General features: G+C 50.3%; 1 protein-coding gene across 1 annotated transcript in view; it reads left to right on the top strand.

Annotated features, from left to right (window-relative positions):
- Nucleotides 1-19,516, top strand: part of LOC133358318 (sodium channel protein type 1 subunit alpha-like) — a 112,484-nt gene extending 92,968 nt beyond the window's left edge. The window contains 7 exon segments of the mRNA XM_061576577.1: nt 6,311-6,589; nt 8,300-8,353; nt 9,155-9,292; nt 10,248-10,352; nt 11,105-11,375; nt 15,201-16,380; nt 16,382-19,516. Coding sequence (XP_061432561.1) covers nt 6,311-6,589; nt 8,300-8,353; nt 9,155-9,292; nt 10,248-10,352; nt 11,105-11,375; nt 15,201-16,380; nt 16,382-16,406 — 2,052 coding nt within the window. The 3' untranslated portion in view covers nt 16,407-19,516.
- Nucleotides 19,517-22,841: the final 3,325 nt, after the last annotated feature.

The raw sequence follows: 22,841 nt of genomic DNA, 5'->3' as shown, positions 1-22,841 counted from the left end.
GGTGGCAGATTAAAGATACTCCGGGCCATAAGCTGAGTTCAGGGTTGATTTTGTTTAACCAGGCGCGAAGTCGAGAGAACCAGGATAGGGGCCTTATTTGCAAGGCTTGAGCTGGGGATTATCGAAATGGCTATTGCAAATGATTTTTTTTATTGCAACAAAAACCACTGTGATTTCTAATTAGTTTTTGTTTTTATCTTGGGTTAGATCGTCACGTAGACAAGACATCAATGTTGAACTGCAGCCCCCAGCAACCAACAACGGCAGAGGCAATCAAATGAAAGTTGTCACACCGTGGCCAAAATAATACGCGCCGATTGATCTGGTTATCGGGAAAATTGGAGCAGGAGGTGGGGGAGGAATGTTGAAAGACGTAGGCAAGATTTTGACATAGACACTTCCATGCCCTCTAATTTCTCACATTAACAACATGCTAATCTCTCACATTAACATCACCAGCCCCGGCCACTTCTTTATGACCCTTGAGCTACACCCATTTCAAACCTCTAAAAACAGTCTGCCTCAGCAGCAGACCATGCTTTCCCACCTGATGATGGACGCTTGTGTTGCGCCCGAAACGTCGTAATTAATTTTATTTTATACCTACGTGACTTTACCGAAAGAGCCAAAGAGTAAAGATTTTGACAAACGTTTCTATCTTTTGCATGAAAATTGTCAAAAGATGTTGCTTTGGCTTTTAAACGTTCTGCCTCCTACCTCTCCCCCAGTATTGTTGATAAACAAAACAAATTGGCGCGTATTTTTCCCACGACGTGACAACTTGATTGTCGGGCGCCACGTTGGTGAGATGCTAACCACCTCGCTTCTTATACAGGAGGTCGTGGGTTCGATCCTGACTCTGATGCCTGCTATATATTTGGAGTTTGCGTGTTCTCCCCGTGATCGCGTAGATTTTTCTCTGGGTTCCCTCCATATTTAGAATCGACATGCTTTCAGAGTATTTGGCTGCTATAACTTATCTTCTTGGTTCTTTCGGTAAAGTCACGTAGAAGGGAAGTAATAAAATAATAAAAATAAAACATAATAAAATAATTCTCACGACGTTTCGGCCACAACGCAAGCAGCCGTCCTCAGGTGACTTTACCGAAAGAACCAAGAAGATGAATCCCTGCAGTCACGAAAGCTTTAAATTGCTATAACTTAGTTAAGCTATCATTTGTGGCTGGGTCGTTTCTGAAAAAGAGCTACATAGCTCAGTGGGCCTTACCTGTCAAAATAAAAATAACAAAATATATTGGCTCTGTCGCTGGGTAGTGGACGGCGATAGTTAAACAATTGACATCAAATGCGCTTCTGCGGCCGTCTGGAATGCTCCAGTGGATTCCTAAGCGATGTTAGGACGCCAATTGGAGCTATACACTTTTTAATCTAGTTTGAAAAAGCAAATTTCTCTAGAACTGCTTCTTGTGTGTTAGTTTGCTATCCTTCCCCCGCACCTCCAATTAGCACGGTTGGCTACATACGGTGCAAAAGAAGTTGAATATACATACAATGTACACCAGACCATGATCTTACAAAAACTAAACTAATTATGAATCTCAATCATATTGGTCGTTAAGGCCTACGAAGACGATTTGGACAACTCAAAAAACACAGCTGCGATGTGATATCAGTGTGCTAACCACTGCGACATTACTCCCACCCACCAAAATTTAAGTTAGCAACCCAAAAAACGGTTGTCACGTTTGTCATTAGAACGGTGTTGTGGTGAGATTTGGCACAACATGCACACAAAGTGGCAGGATAGGGGCACTTTCAGGCCACGTGCAGTGTCAAACTGCGTGTGTTTATGATACACACAAACGCAACAATAACAGCCACCGTTCGCACACTAAGTGGCAGTGATGTCACCGCAGCGCTTGTGCCGCAGGCTTAGGTACACTTTGATGCATTGACCGTTTTGTTTGATGGTTAGCCAAAAGCCGCTGCCAGGATGACCGGAGTTTGCATGATGGTTTATGCTCTTTGACGAGTTCAGCAAGGTATTGGGGTTCATTTGTGGCGAACACTTTGTGTTTTATTAGTGCGACCTTTTTAAATCAGATCATTAGTCTGTGACTGGGCGTCCATGTAGTTTCTCTACCCATCTACAAATCACTTGTCGCGGTTGGTCGTGTAGCTTTGTTCATTGAGAAGTTAGTCTTCACTTGCTTTAAAAAGTCTGGTTGGACATTCGCAATCTGGACTCTATAGAGGACTGTACCCGGGTAATTGCGTCGTGTAACATGTAGCGTGGTATTTACAAATCTAGAGGTTTCCTTTTGGTTTCTCCTCATTAAGATAGAGGTTATGATCCCTCTTGTCTGGCAACACTGGTATGGTCTGCCTGCCCACGATTTTGGGACGGTTCCCATGGAACTCTGTGCATGGTCCCTAAGGACCCCTAAAAGTGCTCAAAATGCGCTTTGCAAAAAACATACTTTTTTTGTTCCTTTCTTCACGTTATCTTTAATTTGTATTATTATTGTATAATTATTGTTATACCTGTTGGTTTCACGCGCTTGGTTTTGTTTTCCTGATTTCTTCGTCCATTCCCGAGGCAGAGGATTTGTTCACAAGGGATGTAAACCGAATTGGGCGGCGATGAATGTTCAAGAAGAACGGACATCATTTGATCCATTCAGCTTGTCGTTATTGTGAGGCACACGCAAACTTGTGTTGTCGCCGTAAATTCATAACGGCCGTGGGCAAACATGAGGCCGAACTCTGGTCTGCGTCGTCCCTACGTTGTATACAAATATATCTTCATTTGCTTGAATCCGGCAGCATTTGTTCAATGGGCCCGATTGATGAGACCCAGACAGATTGAAACCGATCCAAACAAATGCCGTTTTGTAAATTTTGGCGGTGAGAAAAGCCGATAGGCTGGTAGCCTGAAATATATTTTTTATACGTGGAGGCGCAGAAATGGAGTTCTGTTAATTATTCGCCCACTGTTCAAAGGCTTAAAATTCTATATGCACTCGCGTCAGGTCATGAGAATTCCAAAGGATGTGACGTTCACGATAATCTATTCGGATCAAATTTAGGGCGCCATGGTGGCAAGATGTTAACTACCTCGTCTGGTATACAGGAGGTAGCAGGTTCGATCCTGACCCTGACACCTGTACATTTGGAGTTTGCGTGTTCTCCCCGGGTTCCTCCGGTTTATCCCTCCACATTTAGAATCAACATGCCTTTCGAGTATTTGGCTGCTATAAATGTCCACGGGACAAGTGACTTCCTTGAGATATCATTTGTGATAGCCAAGTCGCTTCAAAAAAAGAGCTAGATCGCTCAGTGGGCCTTCACCTTGTAAACATTTTTTTAAAATCTTTGACGAGTGCAGTTTAAGAGAGAATAAAACTGGCTGGGCAATGCAGTGGTGGAGCGAGCGTCTTGGTGAAACCACGCGTGGGTGTCTGTGGTCGCGCTGTTGCGCAGCCCACCGATGCAGCGTCCACATCGTGCCGTGCGTCGCCCTCTGACACAATGTCATTTCGCTCCACTTACTGGTGGGAGCTTCTTCAGCAACTGAATCGAGCTGGGATTTGTTTTTTATATTCTTGAGGAAGTGAAGGAATTGGCCTCCCACAGCTCAACTCAGTAAGAAGCTCTTGGCAAGGGGAGCGAAACGTCGGACCTCGTGCCAAAAACGGTGCGCGGTACCAACGTAAACACAGCATTGGTAGAAGGGGCACGGCAGCAGCGCGACCGCGGGAACCCCACGCGCTCTTAGTAAGTCACACGCCCGACCACTGAACTACGCCGCCCGGCCCCGCACCTTTTCTTTAAATCTACAATGAAAAAAAAACCCACCCCGAATGCCTCTGTAAAGACGGCGCACCCTTTTGAATGGACGCATTCGCCCGCCCATTTGTTACCGACGCCTCGATCGGTCGCGAGTGGCTTGAAGCGCACATCGTCGTACAGCTTGCCAGGTTCACCCTCTTACTCATCGACTGTGTATTTTATATATCTATAACTGTGTACGGTGACTGAGCCCCCCGTGCCTGACCTCTCCCCAGTGTGTCGTTGGTATATAGATATGTAAAATACTCACACCATACTTGCTGCGGTAGAAGCTTCGGACGAGAACACCAGTCGGGTCGTTTTCGCCTCCCTTCCGATCGTTTAAGAACGACGATGTTGGATATTTTAATAATAAACAACGAAAGCCGTGCTCGTTCAGTCGCACCGCGCAATTGTTCAAGAAGCTTCTACTCCAAGAACGATGGTGAATAACTAATATTTAAACGTAGATTCCTAGAGATGCTTTCGAGTCCTCTCCTCTAACCCTCACGTTTTAGCTCACAGCATGCTGCTTCAACGTGCACGTGTGTCTGATATAGACAAAGATCCCCCATGTAGGCATAACAAAATGTTGGGGCAAGTGCTGTTCGTAGACGTTGAAGCAATTTGAATACGTACGTACAATTTACGCAGCGTGTGGTTTAGAGGAAGAAGACTATATATATATACTGTATGTATACATATACTACGTGTGCAATGTTGATAAATGTGATGTAAAAAAATCTGACACTTTGCAGACGGCACTTTGAGATAAACCGTTTTTAGACGGCCAGTGCCGTTTGGCTTGGCGTTTTGGTTCTGCCAAACAAACTAAAAACTTCAACAAAGCTCACGAGCTGATCTCAAGGGGCATGCTTGAGGTTTGTAGATATATATATTTTTTGGAAACGATCGGTATTTTCCGAGGGCGAGCTTGTGACGAATTTGACATTCTAGGACGGCTGCCATTAATTTGAAGTGCACCGGCCTCCTCCGCCGCGGCGGTTTGCGTTGGCCAGGCTCGGCGTTGGCGTGCGTCGCGGGCCCCGTTCGTTCACGTGATCGTATTCAGCCCTGACAAGATTATTTGCCACCAGCCTTCTCTGCAAAGTTTCAGCGATGGTAAATCGAAAATGCTGCCTCGGGGCACGGCGCCTGCCGCCGCCGCCATTGTGGCAGTGGCGATGGTGGTGCCGTGTATTGTGCCATGCGCACAGAGATGGCCCACCAAATTATATTTCCAATTCATTGACGGATTTATTTCGGTAATGCAACAGAGGTGATCGTGAATTCGTGGCCCACAGTCCATTTGGCTCAATGTTTGAAACATGCAATTTCGTGGCGCGCAAATTGATGTTTGCGCCACTCGCATTTTGGCACCAATTATTTTTTTAACATTTTCTGGGGGCAAAATCCTTGCTGGGTAATTCATCTGGTATCAGGTTGGGACACAGCCAATCGTAAAAATGTTTTATAAGAAGACATCCTTTCAAATAGTAATGATAATCCATTATCTTTTTTTTTTAAAGAGGTCACTGCCCAATATGGCCAACAGTATAGTTTTATGATAGTGATAATAAATAATAAAGCGTCTGTCATATCGTAACATCTGAAAGCGGTGTACATTAAAAAGTTATAAGATAAATTCTAGCATAAGGTAGGGTTAACGATGATGACGGTAGCGAGGGTTTTGTTATTTATTTGTTCTCTGCGGCCAGCATATTCGCTGTATTAAATTGGGTGAAACGATAAATATAAATAAATATTGGAGCCGATGAGTCGCCGGTACTTAACAGCTACTGATTACTGTTGGCTTCCCACATTGTGATACCAGCACAATCAGAGCTCGGGGCTTAATCGCAGCTTGTTTCTGACGATAATTGAGTTCGTCGTTATGGTTTCGTACAGCGATAATTGCCACCGCTGGATGAAGGGCCCACCCAGGCTGTTACCGGTATGGGGATATCGTTTGACCATACTTCACCACGCTGGTCAATGCGGATCGGTGAATGTACAGTTTAGTTTATAATGATTAATAATTTAATATACAACTTCAGTATATAATTCCTAATATATATATTTTTTGTATATAATGATAATGTGTTATGTAATTTTAGTTTCGTATGTCGCAATAATAATAATAATGATATATAATGGTAGTTTAGTATATAATTAACAAGACTGCGTCTATGTGTAGAAGTGTCCCAATGTGGTGTCTCGTGAACATGCCCTCTGCTCCTCTGATAGACTGGCTAGCGCCGCCCAGCATCGTGCGACACGCCATCACTCTCCTGCTAAAGTCTCTGCCTTCTGCTTTTTCCCCGATGACCTTCCCACGGACGGACGGACGGATGGGCGAATTCTACGGAACAACTGATGCCAACAACCATCTACTGCACCCGTCGCCACCGCATGCCACCGTCACCACCACCACGCTGCCGCCATCACGAACACGCTCTCCTACGTTGACAACGCCGGCACCACCGGCTCGGCTCGGTGGGCGGGGGCGGTGCTCCAGGTGGTGGTGAACGCCCTGGTGGGAGCCATCCCCTCCATCATGAACGTACTGCTCGTGTGCCTCATCTTCTGGCTCATCTTCAGCATCATGGGAGTCAACCTGTTCGCTGGCAAGTACTGGAAGTGCGTCAATACGACGGACGGCGAGATGATGCTGCTGTCGCAGGTCAACAACCACTCGGACTGCATCAACGTCAACTCGTCGGGCGACTTGCGCTGGGTCAACGTCAAGATCAACTTCGACAACGTGGGCATGGGGTACTTGGCGCTGCTGCAGGTGGTACGTTGGGGGACGCGAAGAGTTGCAGAGTGAGGGGTGGGGGGGTTGGCGGCGCGCGTTTGGCGGTTTGTTGGTACTTGATCGTTTATGAGCAGCGTGGAGGGAAGGCCCTGAGCCCATCCGAGTTCTCCCCCGAGGCACTCGTGGATAGTGTGAGCTGACACGACAGTCTGTCGCTGAACACGTCCACAGAGTGGGCCGTGGTCGCATTTGGCCCCAGGTGTAGATGGAGATTGGCCGCACATGGACGGAACCTGTTGAGCAGGTCTCTTCTTTGCAGCACATGAAGGTCCATTGCCCAAAACCTCACTAATTATATATAATTTTTTTTCTGTTAAGGCCACAGTGCTATTGACAAACGTGCCATATGATTCTGGTTGCGTTACCTACGACAGATGTCCCCCAGTTGTGGAGTGAACGTCTGAGTACTTGACTAATTGGTGCGCATCACCTTGCTGTGACGCACACGGACCAGAAATGGCACAGACGCTGACCAAGAAAACGGGACAAAAGATCAAAAGTGCGCGTATAAGTGTGGAGAGGTGTGCACGCGTGGAATTACGCTGAGCGACTGGGAGACAGACGCATGGATCAGAAAAAATTTCAGAGACATCTGTTCTTGTTCTATTGCTGCCCCAAAAGGGATCTTCGTCGTCATCGTGAAGCTGCCCCACCCCTACTGATCCCACCCACCACAAAGATCCCCTATCTAGCCTGAAGAGACTGTTGGGGCTAGTGCTGTTGGCGAGCACGGCACACGAGTGGGTGGGTGGCCAGCATCATACCTGGTCGCCTTTGTCTCTCTAGTGGCAATATTTAAACACGTCACACTACTCAATTGAGGCCGAATCGACCTAGGGGAGGCCCAGGACCGGTTCAGACTTAACGGGAATAAAACTCGGGTTACTGGGTTTGTGGCGCAGGGCACTAACCGCTACGACACTACCGCTCACCACAATTACTGCTGCACATCTACTCACCTCTCTTTTACAACATACCAACACCACGACCCAAATCGGCCCCACCCCTTATCCGGGGGAAGAGGGTGGTTCAACAGGAAGAGGCGTGGCCTACAGAAGAAGGGACGGGCGCAGGGCTGGAGGAGGATGATTTGACGGGGACTGATCAGGAAGGGGTAGGGCCTACATCGGTTGAACTTCCCTGTTGAATTAAGGTAACAAAAGATAATCAAATAAATACAGCAGGCAGCACCATAGCTTTCCTGCCACAAGCCGATCCGACTGTGATATTGGCTGTTAGGTATGAGGGCTTGAGATGGACACGCTCTTACTGTTAGATATCTTTATTTTACCAAGTAAGGCCCACTGAGCTTTAGCGCTCTTTTTCAGAAGTGACCTGGCCACAAATGACAGCTCAACGAGGTGGCTCATCGTGTGGAATGTTTCTAAATGTGGAGGGGAAAACTGGAGGACCCGGAGAAAAATCCCCCCAACCACGGGGAGAACATGCAAAGTCCAAACATACCGGTGTTAGGGCCTGGATTGAACCCATGACCTCCTGTATACCAGGCGAGGTAGTTAACATCTCGCCACCTTGGCGCCCACATTATTTGCTAGAAGAGATGATGGCCGTTGGTGGCAGCTAACAGGTGACAGCCGCTATTTGTTGTTAGTTTCCGTAAGTTTGTGTTCACGTGACTATTTTTTTAGTTTTTCGGCTGATTGTTGTCTTTGTGTCATTTCACTTCAGGCCACTTTCAAAGGCTGGATGGACATAATGTACGCGGCGGTCGACTCTAGAGATGTAAGTGGTGCCGGCTGCAACAAGGAAGAAAAAGCATGCATATGTGACATTAGCACTTTGGCCGAAATGGCTCATCCATTTCGTACTGGTTGTATCACCAGTTCACAACTCTTTCATCAATTTAACTGTTATTTGATACAAAAATGAAATGTATTATTGGATTATCTTCACAATAGTCATCATGATCTCATTCACACTCATTAAGAGGACTTGTAGGGCTTCGCTAATTGTTGGCCGCTGGATCACCCCGTGGATGCCTTGCTGCTTGTCCGTGGTTCCTCCTCGCACCTCCGAGTCGCTGTCCCTCCGAGAGTGAGTTGAATTCTGTGCGGCGGAGCGTTACAAGTTGAAGTTATTAGAATTCTCTTTTGTATGGCAAGGTGAATTTAGCAGCATTATCTGTGTGGATATCCAGGTCATCAAGCCAATCAGTAGGCCCTGCGGAAGCTTGCTGGGTGCCTGTGACATTGTCTGTGAATTCACAGTGAAGAGGGTGGTGCTGGATCGCGTGATCCATTGTCTGTGAATCGTCGGTGCAGAGGACGGTGCTGGATCACGTGATCCATTGTCTGTGAATCGTCGGTGCAGAGGGCGGTGCTGGATCACGTGATCCATTGTCTGTGAATCATCGGTGCAGGGGGCGGTGCTGGATCGCGTTGATCCTTGGTGTGTGAACGAGGAGGCGTATTGGCCGCCCGTCTCTTTCTGTCTATCCTGTCGAGCTCCGTCGTTTGCCTGTCGATGCCGACGTTCCGTTTGTCCGCCACCGCCGCCTCCTCCCGTGTGTGTCGTGGGCCGCAGGTGGAGTTGCAGCCTACCTACGAGGGCAACATCTACATGTACATCTACTTCGTCATCTTCATCATCTTCGGTTCCTTCTTCACACTCAACCTTTTCATCGGTGTCATCATCGACAACTTCAACCAGCAGAAGAAAAAGATAAGTGTCCAGAATCTTGGGTTGCTGAGCGGGATGGACCCTCGGTATTCGTGCGTGGATGGGGGTGACTGACATGCGTAATTGGTGTTATAGGCTGTGGGGATACGCGGTAGGGGCGGCAGAAAAACAGCGCGGTGAAATCTGGTGTTGCACTGCACTCCTCTGCTCTCTGCCTTTGCCAACCCGCACTGACCAGCGTGTTGAAGTATGTTAACATAATCCCTCCCCCCCCCCCACATGATGCACGGAGGCCTTCATCCAGCCACACATTGACAAAAAGAGCTGTACGTGGACAACAATGACGATGATGATAACGATGACGACAATCATTTGTTATTGATAAGAGCTGTGGGTGGGGAGGGTGTGCCCCCCTTTCAAATGTGTTGAGATGACGAGGTGTGAGATGTAGAGATCAGCGGTCACACGTACAGACGCTGTGACACCACGACGTCGTTGTGACGTCGTAGCGTCTGCACATGTGACACTATGACGGCACGTAGTCCGCCTGCACGTACTAATATAACTACGGGGCTTACTGTATTAAAAACAAAGTAAAAAAAACCCTGCCATGTAGACTTTCCAACCGAACACGTTTGCCATGGTTCCGAATTCGCCAAATGTAATAACTTACTCACAAATTACTTTATTGGGAAAAGCCACGTAGCAACACTGTCCCTATTGTGACCGACTGAAGCCCACGTGCAGGCCCGTTGCCTGCGTGCACCTTGTGCCGCACAGGGGCAGCTGCAACTGGGGGTGTCCCCTTATTGGCTAAATTGCAGCATGGGATTGGTTTGGTTGAAATATAATGCAATGCTCGTTGAGTTGCTGAAGCCATTGCAGCAACCTGATTAATCTAAATCATTACTTTGTCAATCTCTATCCTTAATGGGAGCTGTTTGTACACGTGGGCAGTGCTCGGTTGTAACCACGTTCCTGTTGCCGGGCTGTGCACTTTGGAGGTCAGGATATCTTCATGACGGAGGAGCAGAAGAAATACTACAATGCCATGAAAAAGCTGGGCTCCAAGAAGCCTCAAAAACCGATCCCGAGGCCCATGGTAGGTTCCTCAGACTCCCACGGGGCTGTGTGCATATGGGCATTTGTGTATGGAGAGCGTGAGCTTCATGCCGGCGCAGGTATTGCTGTCATGGCCGACCTGCTTACGATCCATCCTGCGTTAAACCAGACTCGGTGACAGTGTGAAGAGCTCAGAGACCTGCACACGTCCCGTCGGTGAGCTCCTCCAGCAGGCGAGGCTGCGGTGGCTGGGTGACATAGCCCGCATGCCCAGCCACCGCATGCCCAAGTGGCTTCTATTTGGCCGGATGGAGGGGGCTAAACGGGCATGGCATGGGCTGCAGAAGAGATGGACTGAAGTGGTACCTCCTAGGAGGATGTAGAGCTGAGTGGACTTGCTGAAGACTGGTACAAGCGATGTCAAAATCAGCCTCTGTGGAGGAGGTTCGTGAAAAAGGCTACAGTGCAGTTGAAGTTGGAGGCAATCACCCTCCAACAATGATGGAGGGAACGGTACTCACAACAATGAGCGGAGCGCGGGGGGGCTCGAACACAGATGGCACAGTGGGAAACACACGTGGTGCATTTGCCAGTCTTCTCCGTCTGTATTTTTTGTCGCGAATGAATGAGGGGGGTCGGAGGGGGCTCCATGTGGCATCATACTCTGGGCCTCCAGGAACCTCCCTCCGAGCAGCCCAGAGGAGGGAAGTGGATCGCTGCTGTGCGACGATCGGCCGGTAACCGCCTCGTACCCCCCACCCCCTCTCTCCTGTTCCCGTCTGCGGCCGACAGAACAAGTTCCAGGGCATAGTGTTCGACTTCGTGATGAAACAGGCCTTCGACATTGCCATCATGATCCTCATCTGCCTCAACATGGTGACCATGATGGTGGAGACGGACGACCAGAGCGATGAGATGGAGAACACGCTCTACAAGGTCAACATGGTCTTCATCGTAATCTTCACTGGCGAGTGTGTCTGCAAGATGCTGGCGCTGCGCCACTACTACTTCACCGTGGGCTGGAACGTATTTGACTTTGTCGTGGTCATCCTCTCCATCCTGGGTGAGTGGCGATGGTGGCGGCGACGGTGGTGATTGACCAACGTCGCCGCTGGCAGAGTGCATGGTGGGGCCGCTGGCAGAGTGCGTGGTGGGGCCGCTGGCAGAGTGCGTGGTGGGGCCACTGGCAGAGTGCGTGGTGGGGCCGCTGGCAGAGTGCGTGGTGGGGCCACTGGCAGAGTGCGTGGTGGGGCCGCTGGCAGAGTGCGTGGTGGGGCCACTGGCAGAGTGCGTGGTGGGGCCACTGGCAGAGTGCGTGGTGGGGCCGCTGGCAGAGTGCGTGGTGGGGCCACTGGCAGAGTGCGTGGTGGGGCCACTGGCAGAGTGCGTGGTGGGGCCGCTGGCAGAGTGCGTGGTGGGGCCACTGGCAGAGTGCGTGGTGGGGCCACTGGCAGAGTGCGTGGTGGGGCCACTGGCAGAGTGCGTGGTGGGGCCACTGGCAGAGTGCGTGGTGGGGCCACTGGCAGAGTGCGTGGTGGGGCCACTGGCAGAGTGCGTGGTGGGGCCACTGGCAGAGTGCGTGGTGGGGCCACTGGCAGAGTGCGTGGTGGGGCCACTGGCAGAGTGCGTGGTGGGGCCACTGGCAGAGTGCATGGTGGGGCCACTGGCAGAGTGCGTGGTGGGGCCGCTGGCAGAGTGCGTGGTGGGGCCACTGGCAGAGTGCGTGGTGGGGCCACTGGCAGAGTGCGTGGTGGGGCCACTGGCAGAGTGCGTGGTGGGGCCACTGGCAGAGTGCGTGGTGGGGCCGCTGGCAGAGTGCATGGTGGGGCCACTGGCAGAGTGCATGGTGGGGCCGCTGGCAGAGTGCGTGGTGGGGCCACTGGCAGAGTGCGTGGTGGGGCCACTGGCAGAGTGCGTGGTGGGGCCACTGGCAGAGTGCGTGGTGGGGCCACTGGCAGAGTGCGTGGTGGGGCCACTGGCAGAGTGCGTGGTGGGGCCACTGGCAGAGTGCGTGGTGGGGCCACTGGCAGAGTGCGTGGTGGGGCCACTGGCAGAGTGCGTGGTGGGGCCACTGGCAGAGTGCGTGGTGGGGCCACTGGCAGAGTGCGTGGTGGGGCCGCTGGCAGAGTGCATGGTGGGGCCACTGGCAGAGTGCATGGTGGGGCCGCTGGCAGAGTGCGTGGTGGGGCCACTGGCAGAGTGCGTGGTGGGGCCACTGGCAGAGTGCGTGGTGGGGCCGCTGGCAGAGTGCGTGGTGGGGCCACTGGCAGAGTGCGTGGTGGGGCACTGGCAGAGTGCGTGGTGGGGCCACTGGCAGAGTGCGTGGTGGGGCCACTGGCAGAGTGCATGGTGGGGCCGCTGGCAGAGTGCGTGGTGGGGCCACTGGCAGAGTGCATGGTGGGGCCGCTGGCAGAGTGCTTGGTGGGGCCACTGGCAGAGTGCGTGGTGGGGCCACTGGCAGAGTGCGTGGTGGGGCCACTGGCAGAGTGCATGGTGGGGCCGCTGGCAGAGTGCGTGGTGGGGCCACTGGCAGAGTGCGTGGTGGGGCCACTGGCAGAGTGCGTGGTGGGGCCACTGGCAGAGTGCATGGTGGGGCCACTGGCAGAGTGCGTGGTGGGGCCACTGGCAGAGTGCGTGGTGGGGCCACTGGCAGAGTGCGTGGTGGGGCCGCTGGCAGAGTGCGTGGTGGGGCCGCTGGCAGAGTGCGTGGTGGGGCCGCTGGCAGAGTGCGTGGTGGAGACAACCTCTTGCCCTCTCTCTCTCTGTCTCTCTCGTTCGGATATAAGGAAGCCACTGGAGCTGCGCACTTTCAAATCCTCTAGATTGACAAACGCATTTCTTCATGACTGCTTTTTGTGTTTAGTTTGTGGTCCTTCCCCCCCCCCCTCCCCGCACCAGCGATTAGCATGATTGGCTACGTACGGTGCGAAAGAAGTTCAGCATACGTACGTTTATACGTACGATTCTGGATGTTAATCGTCTGAATAAATTAGATGGCACGGCTTCACCGACTTTGACGGAGCGGCCCAAGCGCTCTGCCAGTGGGTGTGAATGCGCACTCTCTCTCTCGCCGGCTCCGAGACGTTTCGCCGCGCAGAGCGCTCCCGCACGTGGTTGGCACTCGGGCCGGTGAATCGGTTCGAAGGGCGGGGGGGCAAGCCGACTGTTCGGCCCGAGCCACCGCTCGCAGCCTACGCTCACAGGGAGACGTCTCATGAGCGCCTCCTGTTGTTGTGTCAGCGCTGTCAGTGGGAGCTGTGGAGACGGCCTGGCTAGGGAGGCATAGACCAGTGGTTCTTAACCTTTACTGCAGCCTTCCACCCCTTTGGTTCTCAATTGAAGCTTATGGCGGGACCCTGGGGTCCCAAATAAACTAATAAATTAATGTATTTTTGTTGACTCCGTCCCATTGCGCACATCAACGCCGCGACCCACCAGAACTCAATCCTCTCGTTCTTCACCAAGCACCCGTCGTTGGCAAAATTGCCATAGTCATAAACAAAACTTTGAAACTTTGATTAGCGCATCGTGCAGAGCTCGTCGAGAGGAATGGATTGCCCTATCATTCGCCTTCAACAGACATAAAATGACGTCTCAACACAGTTTATGCGAGAGCCGGGGGCTTATGGGACCCTGTGCGTCCCGCCATAAGGTTCAATTGTGAAATGCTTTATGTTAATAAATACCTCGGTTTGATGACACAAAGTAGTTGTACTTACGTGCCCGTGCTTAATTTGTTTTCGATGATTTCTCTTCGAAAGAAAATCTTGCATGTCTAGCACCCCCATAAAGGGCATCTCGGGGGTGAGTGCACCCTAGGTTGCAACCACTGGCGTAGCCGGTTATTATCATTATTGTTACCGTCATTCCACTCCAGGAAAGCTCACCAAGTCTCAAGACTCTTTTTTCAGGTGAGTCCTGCCAACTTTCGCAGGAGTAGGGGGGACGGGGTGACGTTGCTATTTGTTTATCCCATTTGAGTAGTTTGCAGGTAATAATTCAGCATCGGGATGTTAGTTCAATACGAGTGACGTCGCGCGTGCGTTTATTTGGCTATGGGAGGAAATCTAAGAACCCGGATGAAACCCATGAGGAAGAGGGGGAGAACATAAAGACTCCACGGTGCCTCCAGTCAGTGATCGAACCTGGGCCCTTTGTGCCGTGAGGCACAAGTGTTTGGCACTGCCCGCCACCCTGTCACTTCAAACGGAAGTGGGTCAGCCCGGGTAAGTATGGTCAAACAACCCTCCAATGACTGACACTGTAATGGCAGGGGACTCCATCCGGCAGTCGATGAACAAGATGACCGTGCGTTGTTTTTATTTTATGATGTACATCCGTAAAGTTGGACTGTTTGACTTCTGGTGGCACAGTGGTGACCCGTGGCCTCGCAGTAAGAAGAGCCTGCGTTCGATTCCGAAATCGGGCGCGCTGTCTTGTGTGGCGTTTGTATTTTCTCCCCGCGTGTTCTGAATGGGTTTCCTTTGGGCTCTACGGCTTCCTGCCATCACCAAGAAGACAACGTAATTGGTGTTGGATGCAGCAGGACCCTCCTAAAAGGAGTTTTCAGACTCACTGTGGATTTCCTGAATAAATTGGTATAGTATGTGGACCCCTACCTGTTACTTAAGAGATCAAATCCCGGTTGGGGGGTTCAGTGAAATGGTTACCACTTCATGGGGAAATCAGGCAGTGTTCATCCTGTAGATAGACTCGCCCCCCGTCACAGGAATTTGGAATGTTCACCACTGGCTCTCAGCAGCAGGAAATCACTTCACACTGTGACCCTTTTGGCCTGTCGATTGAGCCGAATTTTACTTCTGCACCACCACCGAGTTTCACTTCTACACCTTCTGCCCCTCCTCTCCCACACTACCCCCCCCCACAGGATTGATGCTGGCCGATCTCATTGAGAAGTACTTCGTGTCGCCGACGCTGTTCCGCGTCATCCGCCTAGCTCGTATTGGCCGCATCCTGCGTCTGATCCGCGGGGCAAAGGGCATCCGCACGCTGCTCTTCGCCCTCATGATGTCGCTACCCGCACTCTTCAACATCGGCCTGCTGCTCTTCCTCGTCATGTTCATCTACTCCATCTTCGGCATGTCAAACTTCGCCTACGTCAAGAAGGAGTCGGGCATCGACGACATGTACAACTTCGAAACGTTCGGGAACAGCATGATCTGCCTCTTCATGATCACCACGTCGGCCGGGTGGGACGGCCTCCTCAACCCCATCCTCAACAGCGCCGTGCCGGACTGCGACCCGCAGTTTGACAACCCGGGCACGAACTACACTGGCGACTGTGGCAACCCTATGGTGGGCATCATCTTCTTCGTGAGCTACATCATCATCTCCTTCCTCATTGTCGTCAACATGTACATCGCCATCATCCTCGAGAACTTCAGCGTGGCCACGGAGGAGAGCGCTGAGCCGCTGAGCGAGGACGACTTCGAGACCTTCTACGAGGTGTGGGAGAAGTTCGACCCGGACGCGACGCAGTTCATCGACTTCGAGCGCCTGCCGGACTTTGCCGACGCGCTCGAGGACCCCCTGCGCATCGCAAAGCCCAACCGGATCAAGCTCATCACCATGGACCTGCCCATGGTCAACGGTGACCGCATTCACTGCCTCGACATCCTCTTCGCGTTCACCAAGCGCGTGCTGGGCGAGGGCGGCGAGATGGACATGCTCCGCGAGCAGATGGAGGAGCGCTTCATGACGGCCAACCCGTCCAAGGTGTCCTACGAGCCCATCACGACGACGCTGCGCCGCAAGCAGGAGGAGGTGGCGGCCACGGTGATCCAGCGCGCGTACCGGCGCCACCTGCTGCAGCGCTCCGTCAAGCAGGCCTCCTTCATGTTCCGCAACAAGGAGAGCGACGGCAACGTGATCACGGAGGACGCACCCGAGAAGAAGGGGCTCATCGCCGACAACCTGAACGCGAACTTCGGCCAGGGCTACGAGGACAAGGAGCTGAACCTGCCGGCGGGGTCCCCCCCTTCCTACGACAGCGTCACCAAGTCCGACAAGGACAAGAGCAAAGACGACAAGGACCCCGATAAGGACGAGAAACAGAGACCAGCAGAAGGATTAGCGTGGAGTGCACGTTTGTGCCAAAGGAAAACAAAAAAAACGCAAAGGGAAAAACAAATTTAAGAAAAGAATTATAAACAAAAAATACGAGAACTTACCTGCAGGTTAGGGGCACTGGGAGGCAATCAATTTTAGCAAAAATGAGACTGTACCGTATTGATGTTTACAGAAACACGACTACAGCGACAGAGGTCACACGCGCAGCACTGCAAACGCCGCCCTCTTCCAACACCCCTCCCACCCCATCCACCAAACTGCTTTTAGCTGCAAGTCACTTCAACCTAGCGTCTCTCTCCGTCTTTGATTTTTATTTGTAATCCCGTCCAGCGCCATCACCCGCTCCCCACGCTCCGCACTGCGTCCACACCACACCTACTTGTCGGCCAACACGGGCCCCCCCCTGAAAGTGCAAGTGTGGCATGACCGCCTGCCGGCCCCCCATCCCAGGGTTAAGACCTGGGGAGCGGCGAGACAAGGCGCGCGAGTGAGCGAGCGGGTACGTACGCGGCTAGCAAGGCGAAAATGTCGGCGCGGAGCTGTGAGCAGTCCGATGCCGTTCGGACGCTCGGCGACGGGAATCACGACAGACGCTGGAACCAAAGCAGCAAGGCCCCCCCCGAGTGTTGTGATGCTTGCGACACTACCTGGCGCGTTCTCTGCTGCCACACGCGCGAGGCACGTTCAAAAGAGTCACGCGGACAGGGGTGTTGGCGGTGGTGGTGGTGGAAGCGGTGGTGGCGCGTACGTTTGTTTTCACGTAAAAATTTCCATCGCCGTTGGATGTTCTTTTTTCTTTTCCCGTCTTTTGTTCTCAGGTTTTTTCGTTTTGATTTTGTCACCGCGGTCGCCGTCGACCGTTTGTAAAAGTGCCGGGGAATGTTTTGTTTCCGGAGTTGGGAGGTGTTTGGTTATTGTTTTGTTGGCGTTGTCATCGCCCGTCGTTTGTGAGGGACACGTTTTGTTTTTTCTAGCTGGCGCGTCGCCGTTTCGCGGCGGCTGTGAGCGTTGTTTTTGTTTGTTTGTTTTCGTTCCACGCACGTAACAGCATGAGGCATGCCGAGGCGTTATGTTAAAAAAAAACATGGACTGCATGAAATCATGCGTTCTGAATGTCTAATGCAAGTTGCGATTGACCTCTAAAACGTGGGCCCCACCCTACGCGAGATGGGGATACGCGGCGCTATTTTGTGATAACCGGGCAGGAATGTCACGAATGAATTTCGGCGCGAGAGTGCGGAAAACGATAGCCAATCATTGTGTTCCACTGTTTACCCGGTGCAATGTTGCGTTTTGTGGTTTTGGATTTGAGTTTGAGATTTTTTTTACTTTGGTTTATCAGTGGGGGGGGGGGAGGGTTAGGGGAGGGGCTGGGCTAGGGATGGAGTAGTCGGGTTAGGGTGGGGGGGGCAGTTGGTTACATGGTGCCCCCTCGTGCGGTTCACGATTGGCGTGCATTTTTCAAAAGAAATTGTGCAAAACTCTCCCCCTTTCCCCCCGCTCGCCACACCAAACGGAAGGGATGCACTCCGCCACAGCCCGCGATGCATACTTGTAAATAACTAAACACTGGGCCTCGGCGCATCGCCAACCCCTGAAAAATGGGATATATTTGTTTAAAATTCAGCGACTGTGAAGATGAAATGAGCAGTATCACTTTATCGGGTTTTGTGGAAAGGGAGGGGGGGGACCCCAGGGCTGTACATTAGGTTAGGGTGTGCATGTGAGTGTGTGGCACTTAAATAGACGAGCGGCCGTCTTTACCACAGTGGTCGTGGTGGATGAGTCCGGGCCATCATCCGCCACGCCGAGCCAGAGGCCTCCCCCTTACCCCCCCTTCCACCCCCTCCCCCCTCTTTGTTGATTTCCGCACTAATACGCTATATTACGAGAGCCTCGTGTGTGGGCATTGTGCATCATATACAATCTTCCAATTGCATGTATATGTGACGCTCGGAGAATTACAAAAAGTCAAGCCGGTTTGGCTTGTATGCCCAATTGGCCAATATATGAAGTGACAACTGAAACCCAATAACATTACCACCACCAACTACCACCACTATGAAGTTCGAACGATACACACAAATGTGACAGGGCCCCCTCTTTTATGATGTCTATTGTTGTCACGAAGCAATATTGGGCACCGAATGTGCTGCTCGTTTCCAAGTGCCCTCCTGCTAAAGGAACCAGGCAAAATCTGTGTACAGACACACGTGTGTAAACAGCACAACTTAACAAAGTATCTCTGCTTATGACGTTGTCTGATTATGATCTATATATAAATAGCTGTAATATATCCTTTCTGTTGCAGATTTTTGGCAGCATGCTTCTTTGTATATACCAAAAAAAAGAATAACACTTGTATGAAAATGTATTTAAAAACAATAACCACTGCCATTACTGATTCTTTGTTTAGATATTATTGTTCTACAATTAATTTTGTCGCCGTTATAATTGCTGTTATTATTGTTGTTATTAACGATGCACTTTCATTCGATATAAACTTTCCAATGCCTTGAAAAACGTACGGAAGTTAAATCGAAATAATCAGGAATTGACACTGTGACTTACCTGTCAATTTCTTTGTTGCTGAACAAGAAGTGGCTTAAGGGTTACTTGTCTTTAGTGGACAATAAAAAAAGTAAAAAAAATGTTGCTGATGCAGATCAAGAAGACGGGGGAACGACCGTTTGTGTAAAACGTTGATTTTCACAAAACACTGATAAATATTGAGCTTAATTTATCAAAGAGAGAGAAATAAGCGTCCATTTTGCCACGAGCCATGTTTGGCCACCTTCACATAACAAAGTCTTGTAGCTTTTCGATCACACGGATGCATTTTGTGGTAAAAACTAAAAACATTCGCGTAAAGGACACTGCCGTCTTTATTTGTATGCTTTGTGTTTTATTTGGTTTTTGAATTATGATTTGTATTTACGCGCACAAAAAACAAGCTTTATGCCAAGCTCATCCTCTTAGGCCTACTAACTAGTCTAGCTAGCGTGGTAATGATCTGCATGCGGGACAATTAAACAAGAAATATATCCCTTAAACGTGAATAATAACTGAATCGCTGAGTAAACAAGAATAAAATAAGCTTTCTTTTTATCACGAGCGGAAGGGCTGTTTCCCGTGTCAGTTTGTCTCTCTCCCTCCCCATGTACACTTGTGTCCCACACACAAACACGCGCTGAAGTACGGACGATTCTCTTGTGATTTGTCTTAACTATGGGCAGGCCACAAATTGGCGTACGTTCCTAGAATGTCTCGAGAGAAAACGGGATCGCCAGTCGGTGCACGTGGCGATCGAAGCGAGATCTTAACTCGGTCGTAAGAGACGTCGCTCGTGACGTCATAATTCCCACCGCACCAGCCAATCACGTGCGGGGAGGAGAACCCCCATGCAACATGGACGTCGTGACGTCATCGCTCCAAATGCGCGTCCGGCTGAGATAAGTATCTTCTTGGTTCTTTCGGTAAAGTCACGTAGAAGGGAAATAATAAACTAATAAAAATAAAACATAATAAAATAGTTCTCACGACGTTTCGGCCACAACGCAAGCAGCCGTCCTCAGGTGAAGAACAGGTCTGTCGGAAAGACAGCTGTCGTGAGAATTATTTTATTATGTTTTATTTTTATTATTTCCCTTTTACATAACTTTACCGAAAGAACCAAGAAGATGAATCCCTGCAGTCACGAAAGCTTTAAACTGAGATACGTATGTTAATAATGTTGATGTTAAGTATTCAAGATATTAAGTTTATTAATCGTTTGTGATTGTGAAATATTCATAATCATCGGTTTTAGTTCACTTACAGGTGGTCCTGACTGCTCGTAAGATTGTGTGTAATGTTGCGAGGCCCAACATCGTAAAGCACATTTTACTCGATTGCGACGAATCGTATCGTTCTTTACTCTGGCGCCAGCACAGATGGCAAGGGGTCCTGGGGATGCACTGGATAGGATTGCCGTGTCTCCATTTCTACACAGGGTTGCACGTCGTGAGGTGCGGCTATAAAAATGTCCACCATTAATTTAAAAAAAATGCCCCCAATGTTATCCCAATTCCCCCATCGGTGCCATGTAATGAGACGCAGAAGCATATAGCAGAACCACTTCTGAAATCCTTCACCTGACCTCTGGCCCACACAGTAGAAGGGGAAGCATTTTCCCACCTGGCCTGTAAAATGTCTGTCGTACAGGGGCGGTTTCTTCATTAGGGCGATTGAGCGACGCACCACCAATGTCATTCAACCACAGAGTCACGCGAGCCGTCACTGTGTCTCTGGATATAGTCCAATCAGCATCATGTCACGTTCTGTGGAGTACCGCCTCTTTTTGGGCGATTTCACTCCGGCTGAGAATCGCCCCGAGTGGCCCCATAGACTTACATTCAAAGATGTTTTTTTTCGAACGGCGGGCGCTCCAATGCATTCTCTATGGCTTCCGGGAGGGCTTGCACTAACGTGCTTACGTCATCATACGTGCTAACGTCATCATACGTAAGCACGTTTTAACCAACAATATAATTTATCGCCACCTAGTGGAATCTTTAATAAAATAAACTTGAGTGGTTTGTTTTAATAGTGAGTATAGAAACAAACAAGATGTATTGTAAGAGTCACTTTATTTTTCATTAATATTAAAGAAGTGAAGTTGCCTTTACATGCTTAAGCTGTTAATTTATCCATTGCATGGGTGGACCTTATCCTTATCAATCATCCAGACATTTGCCCCCCCCTGAGAGATTTTGCAGGAGCCGCCACTGCTGTCGTATAATAAAAACACTTTATAATCCTTCGAGCTGTAAATGTGTCCGAATTAAGCATTTACTGAGAAGAAGCCATCGACCCTCAACACTTGAGATCATGACTTCATCACCGACGGCTGAGACCTGGATTGGAATCCAGGCCTCTTGGCAGTATAACAGCGCGGCGCCCTGACTTCTGAACCTCCTGGCCGAAAACGACAGTGACGTTCCTTCGTGTTTAACCCAGTCATGAACAGCGAGTCTCGATCAGCCATGAAACTGCGGTGAGTGGATATTCTTGTCGTGTATGAATAACTGTGGTGGGTCAACATCGGTTGTCCAACCGACGTTTAAGTTTGGGCACCGTCGTGAGGGAACAAGGAACATCCACCGCCCGCCGAAGGCCACCATTGGACATAAGCACCGCCCCACGAGCGTATGAGCATTGAGTGAATCGTAGATGATTCACGGTGGTGAGATGTTAACGACCTCGCCTGGTATGCACAGGAGATCGTGGGTTCAATCCCGACCCTGATGCCTGCTGTACATTTGGAGTTTGCATGTCTCTCAGTGGTAACGTTACTTTTTCTCTGGGTCCTCCGGTTTTCTCCTCCACATTTAGAATCGACATCACGCATTTTAGAATATTTGGCTGCTATAAAAAAAAATCCACGTGATAAGCCACTTCGTTGAGCTATCATTTGTGGCCAGGTCGTTTCTGAAAATGAGTTACGTAGCTCAGTAGGCCTTATGTTTCTCAGTAGGCCTTATGTTTCTCTGAACCTGAATGCTGTCCCATTGTAACGGTTAGCACACTGGCCTTGCAAAAGACCACCGGTTAGATCTTCTGGCACGGCAGTTTGCTAAATTGGTGCAAGTTTATTAACCCCCCCGCCTCTCTCCACCCAGCAGCAAACATGGGTACGCCACAGTTTGTTGATCGGGGTAAAGTGTAGGTACTCCAAACTGCTTCCAAGATGTCTGGCCAGCTTGAAAGTGTCCGTCGATTGGAGGCCCTTCTGCCAAGCAGTGCTGTGGGCAAGACATTTCAGTGCTGTGCCTTTAAAATAAAATTCCTCACAAACCGGAGTAGCAGGAGAAAACTCACGCGTGCGAGGAGAGCAACACTCAATCTCCATACATATGGAAGTGAGTCCACTTGCCGTACTGCCATCAAACCCTGGAAAGCCAGGAGATGGTGACCTTGATACCGTCACGCCAACTCCGGTCATCCTAGCAGCGGCTTTTGGCTGGCCATCGAACAACAACATCGCGCGCTTTCAGGTACGCTTCTGCGACCGTCTGGAACGCTCTTCCAATGTTAGGAAGCCACTGTAGATTTGCACTTTTAAATCATCTAGATTGAAAACAATTTTTTTTAGGACTGCTTGTGTTGAGTTTCTTGTCCTTCCTTTGCATCTCCGATTAGCAAGGTTGGCTACGTACGATGTGATAGTTCAACATACATACATACCCACGGGGTAGGTAAAGAAGTTTCATGAATTTGTGTGATCCACCAACCTTCGCTTCGACAGTGCAGGTTTACAAGCGTGCATAACCACCGGCAGTACGCATGTAATATATAATTTCCATATATATAATTTTGGCTTGTAACGCACACAGTGTTCACTCATTCTCGAATAAAGGGAAATATTCAGAGGCGCGAGGAACGACAGAGGCAGGAAGAC

The sequence above is a fragment of the Lethenteron reissneri genome, chromosome 61, assembly GCF_015708825.2.
Source record: "Lethenteron reissneri isolate LAM-NWPU_2019-01 chromosome 61, ASM1570882v1, whole genome shotgun sequence".
Classification (NCBI taxonomy): domain Eukaryota; kingdom Metazoa; phylum Chordata; class Hyperoartia; order Petromyzontiformes; family Petromyzontidae; genus Lethenteron; species Lethenteron reissneri.
The sequence above is the reverse complement of the archived record's forward strand: the minus strand, read 5'-3'. Positions and strand labels throughout refer to the sequence as shown.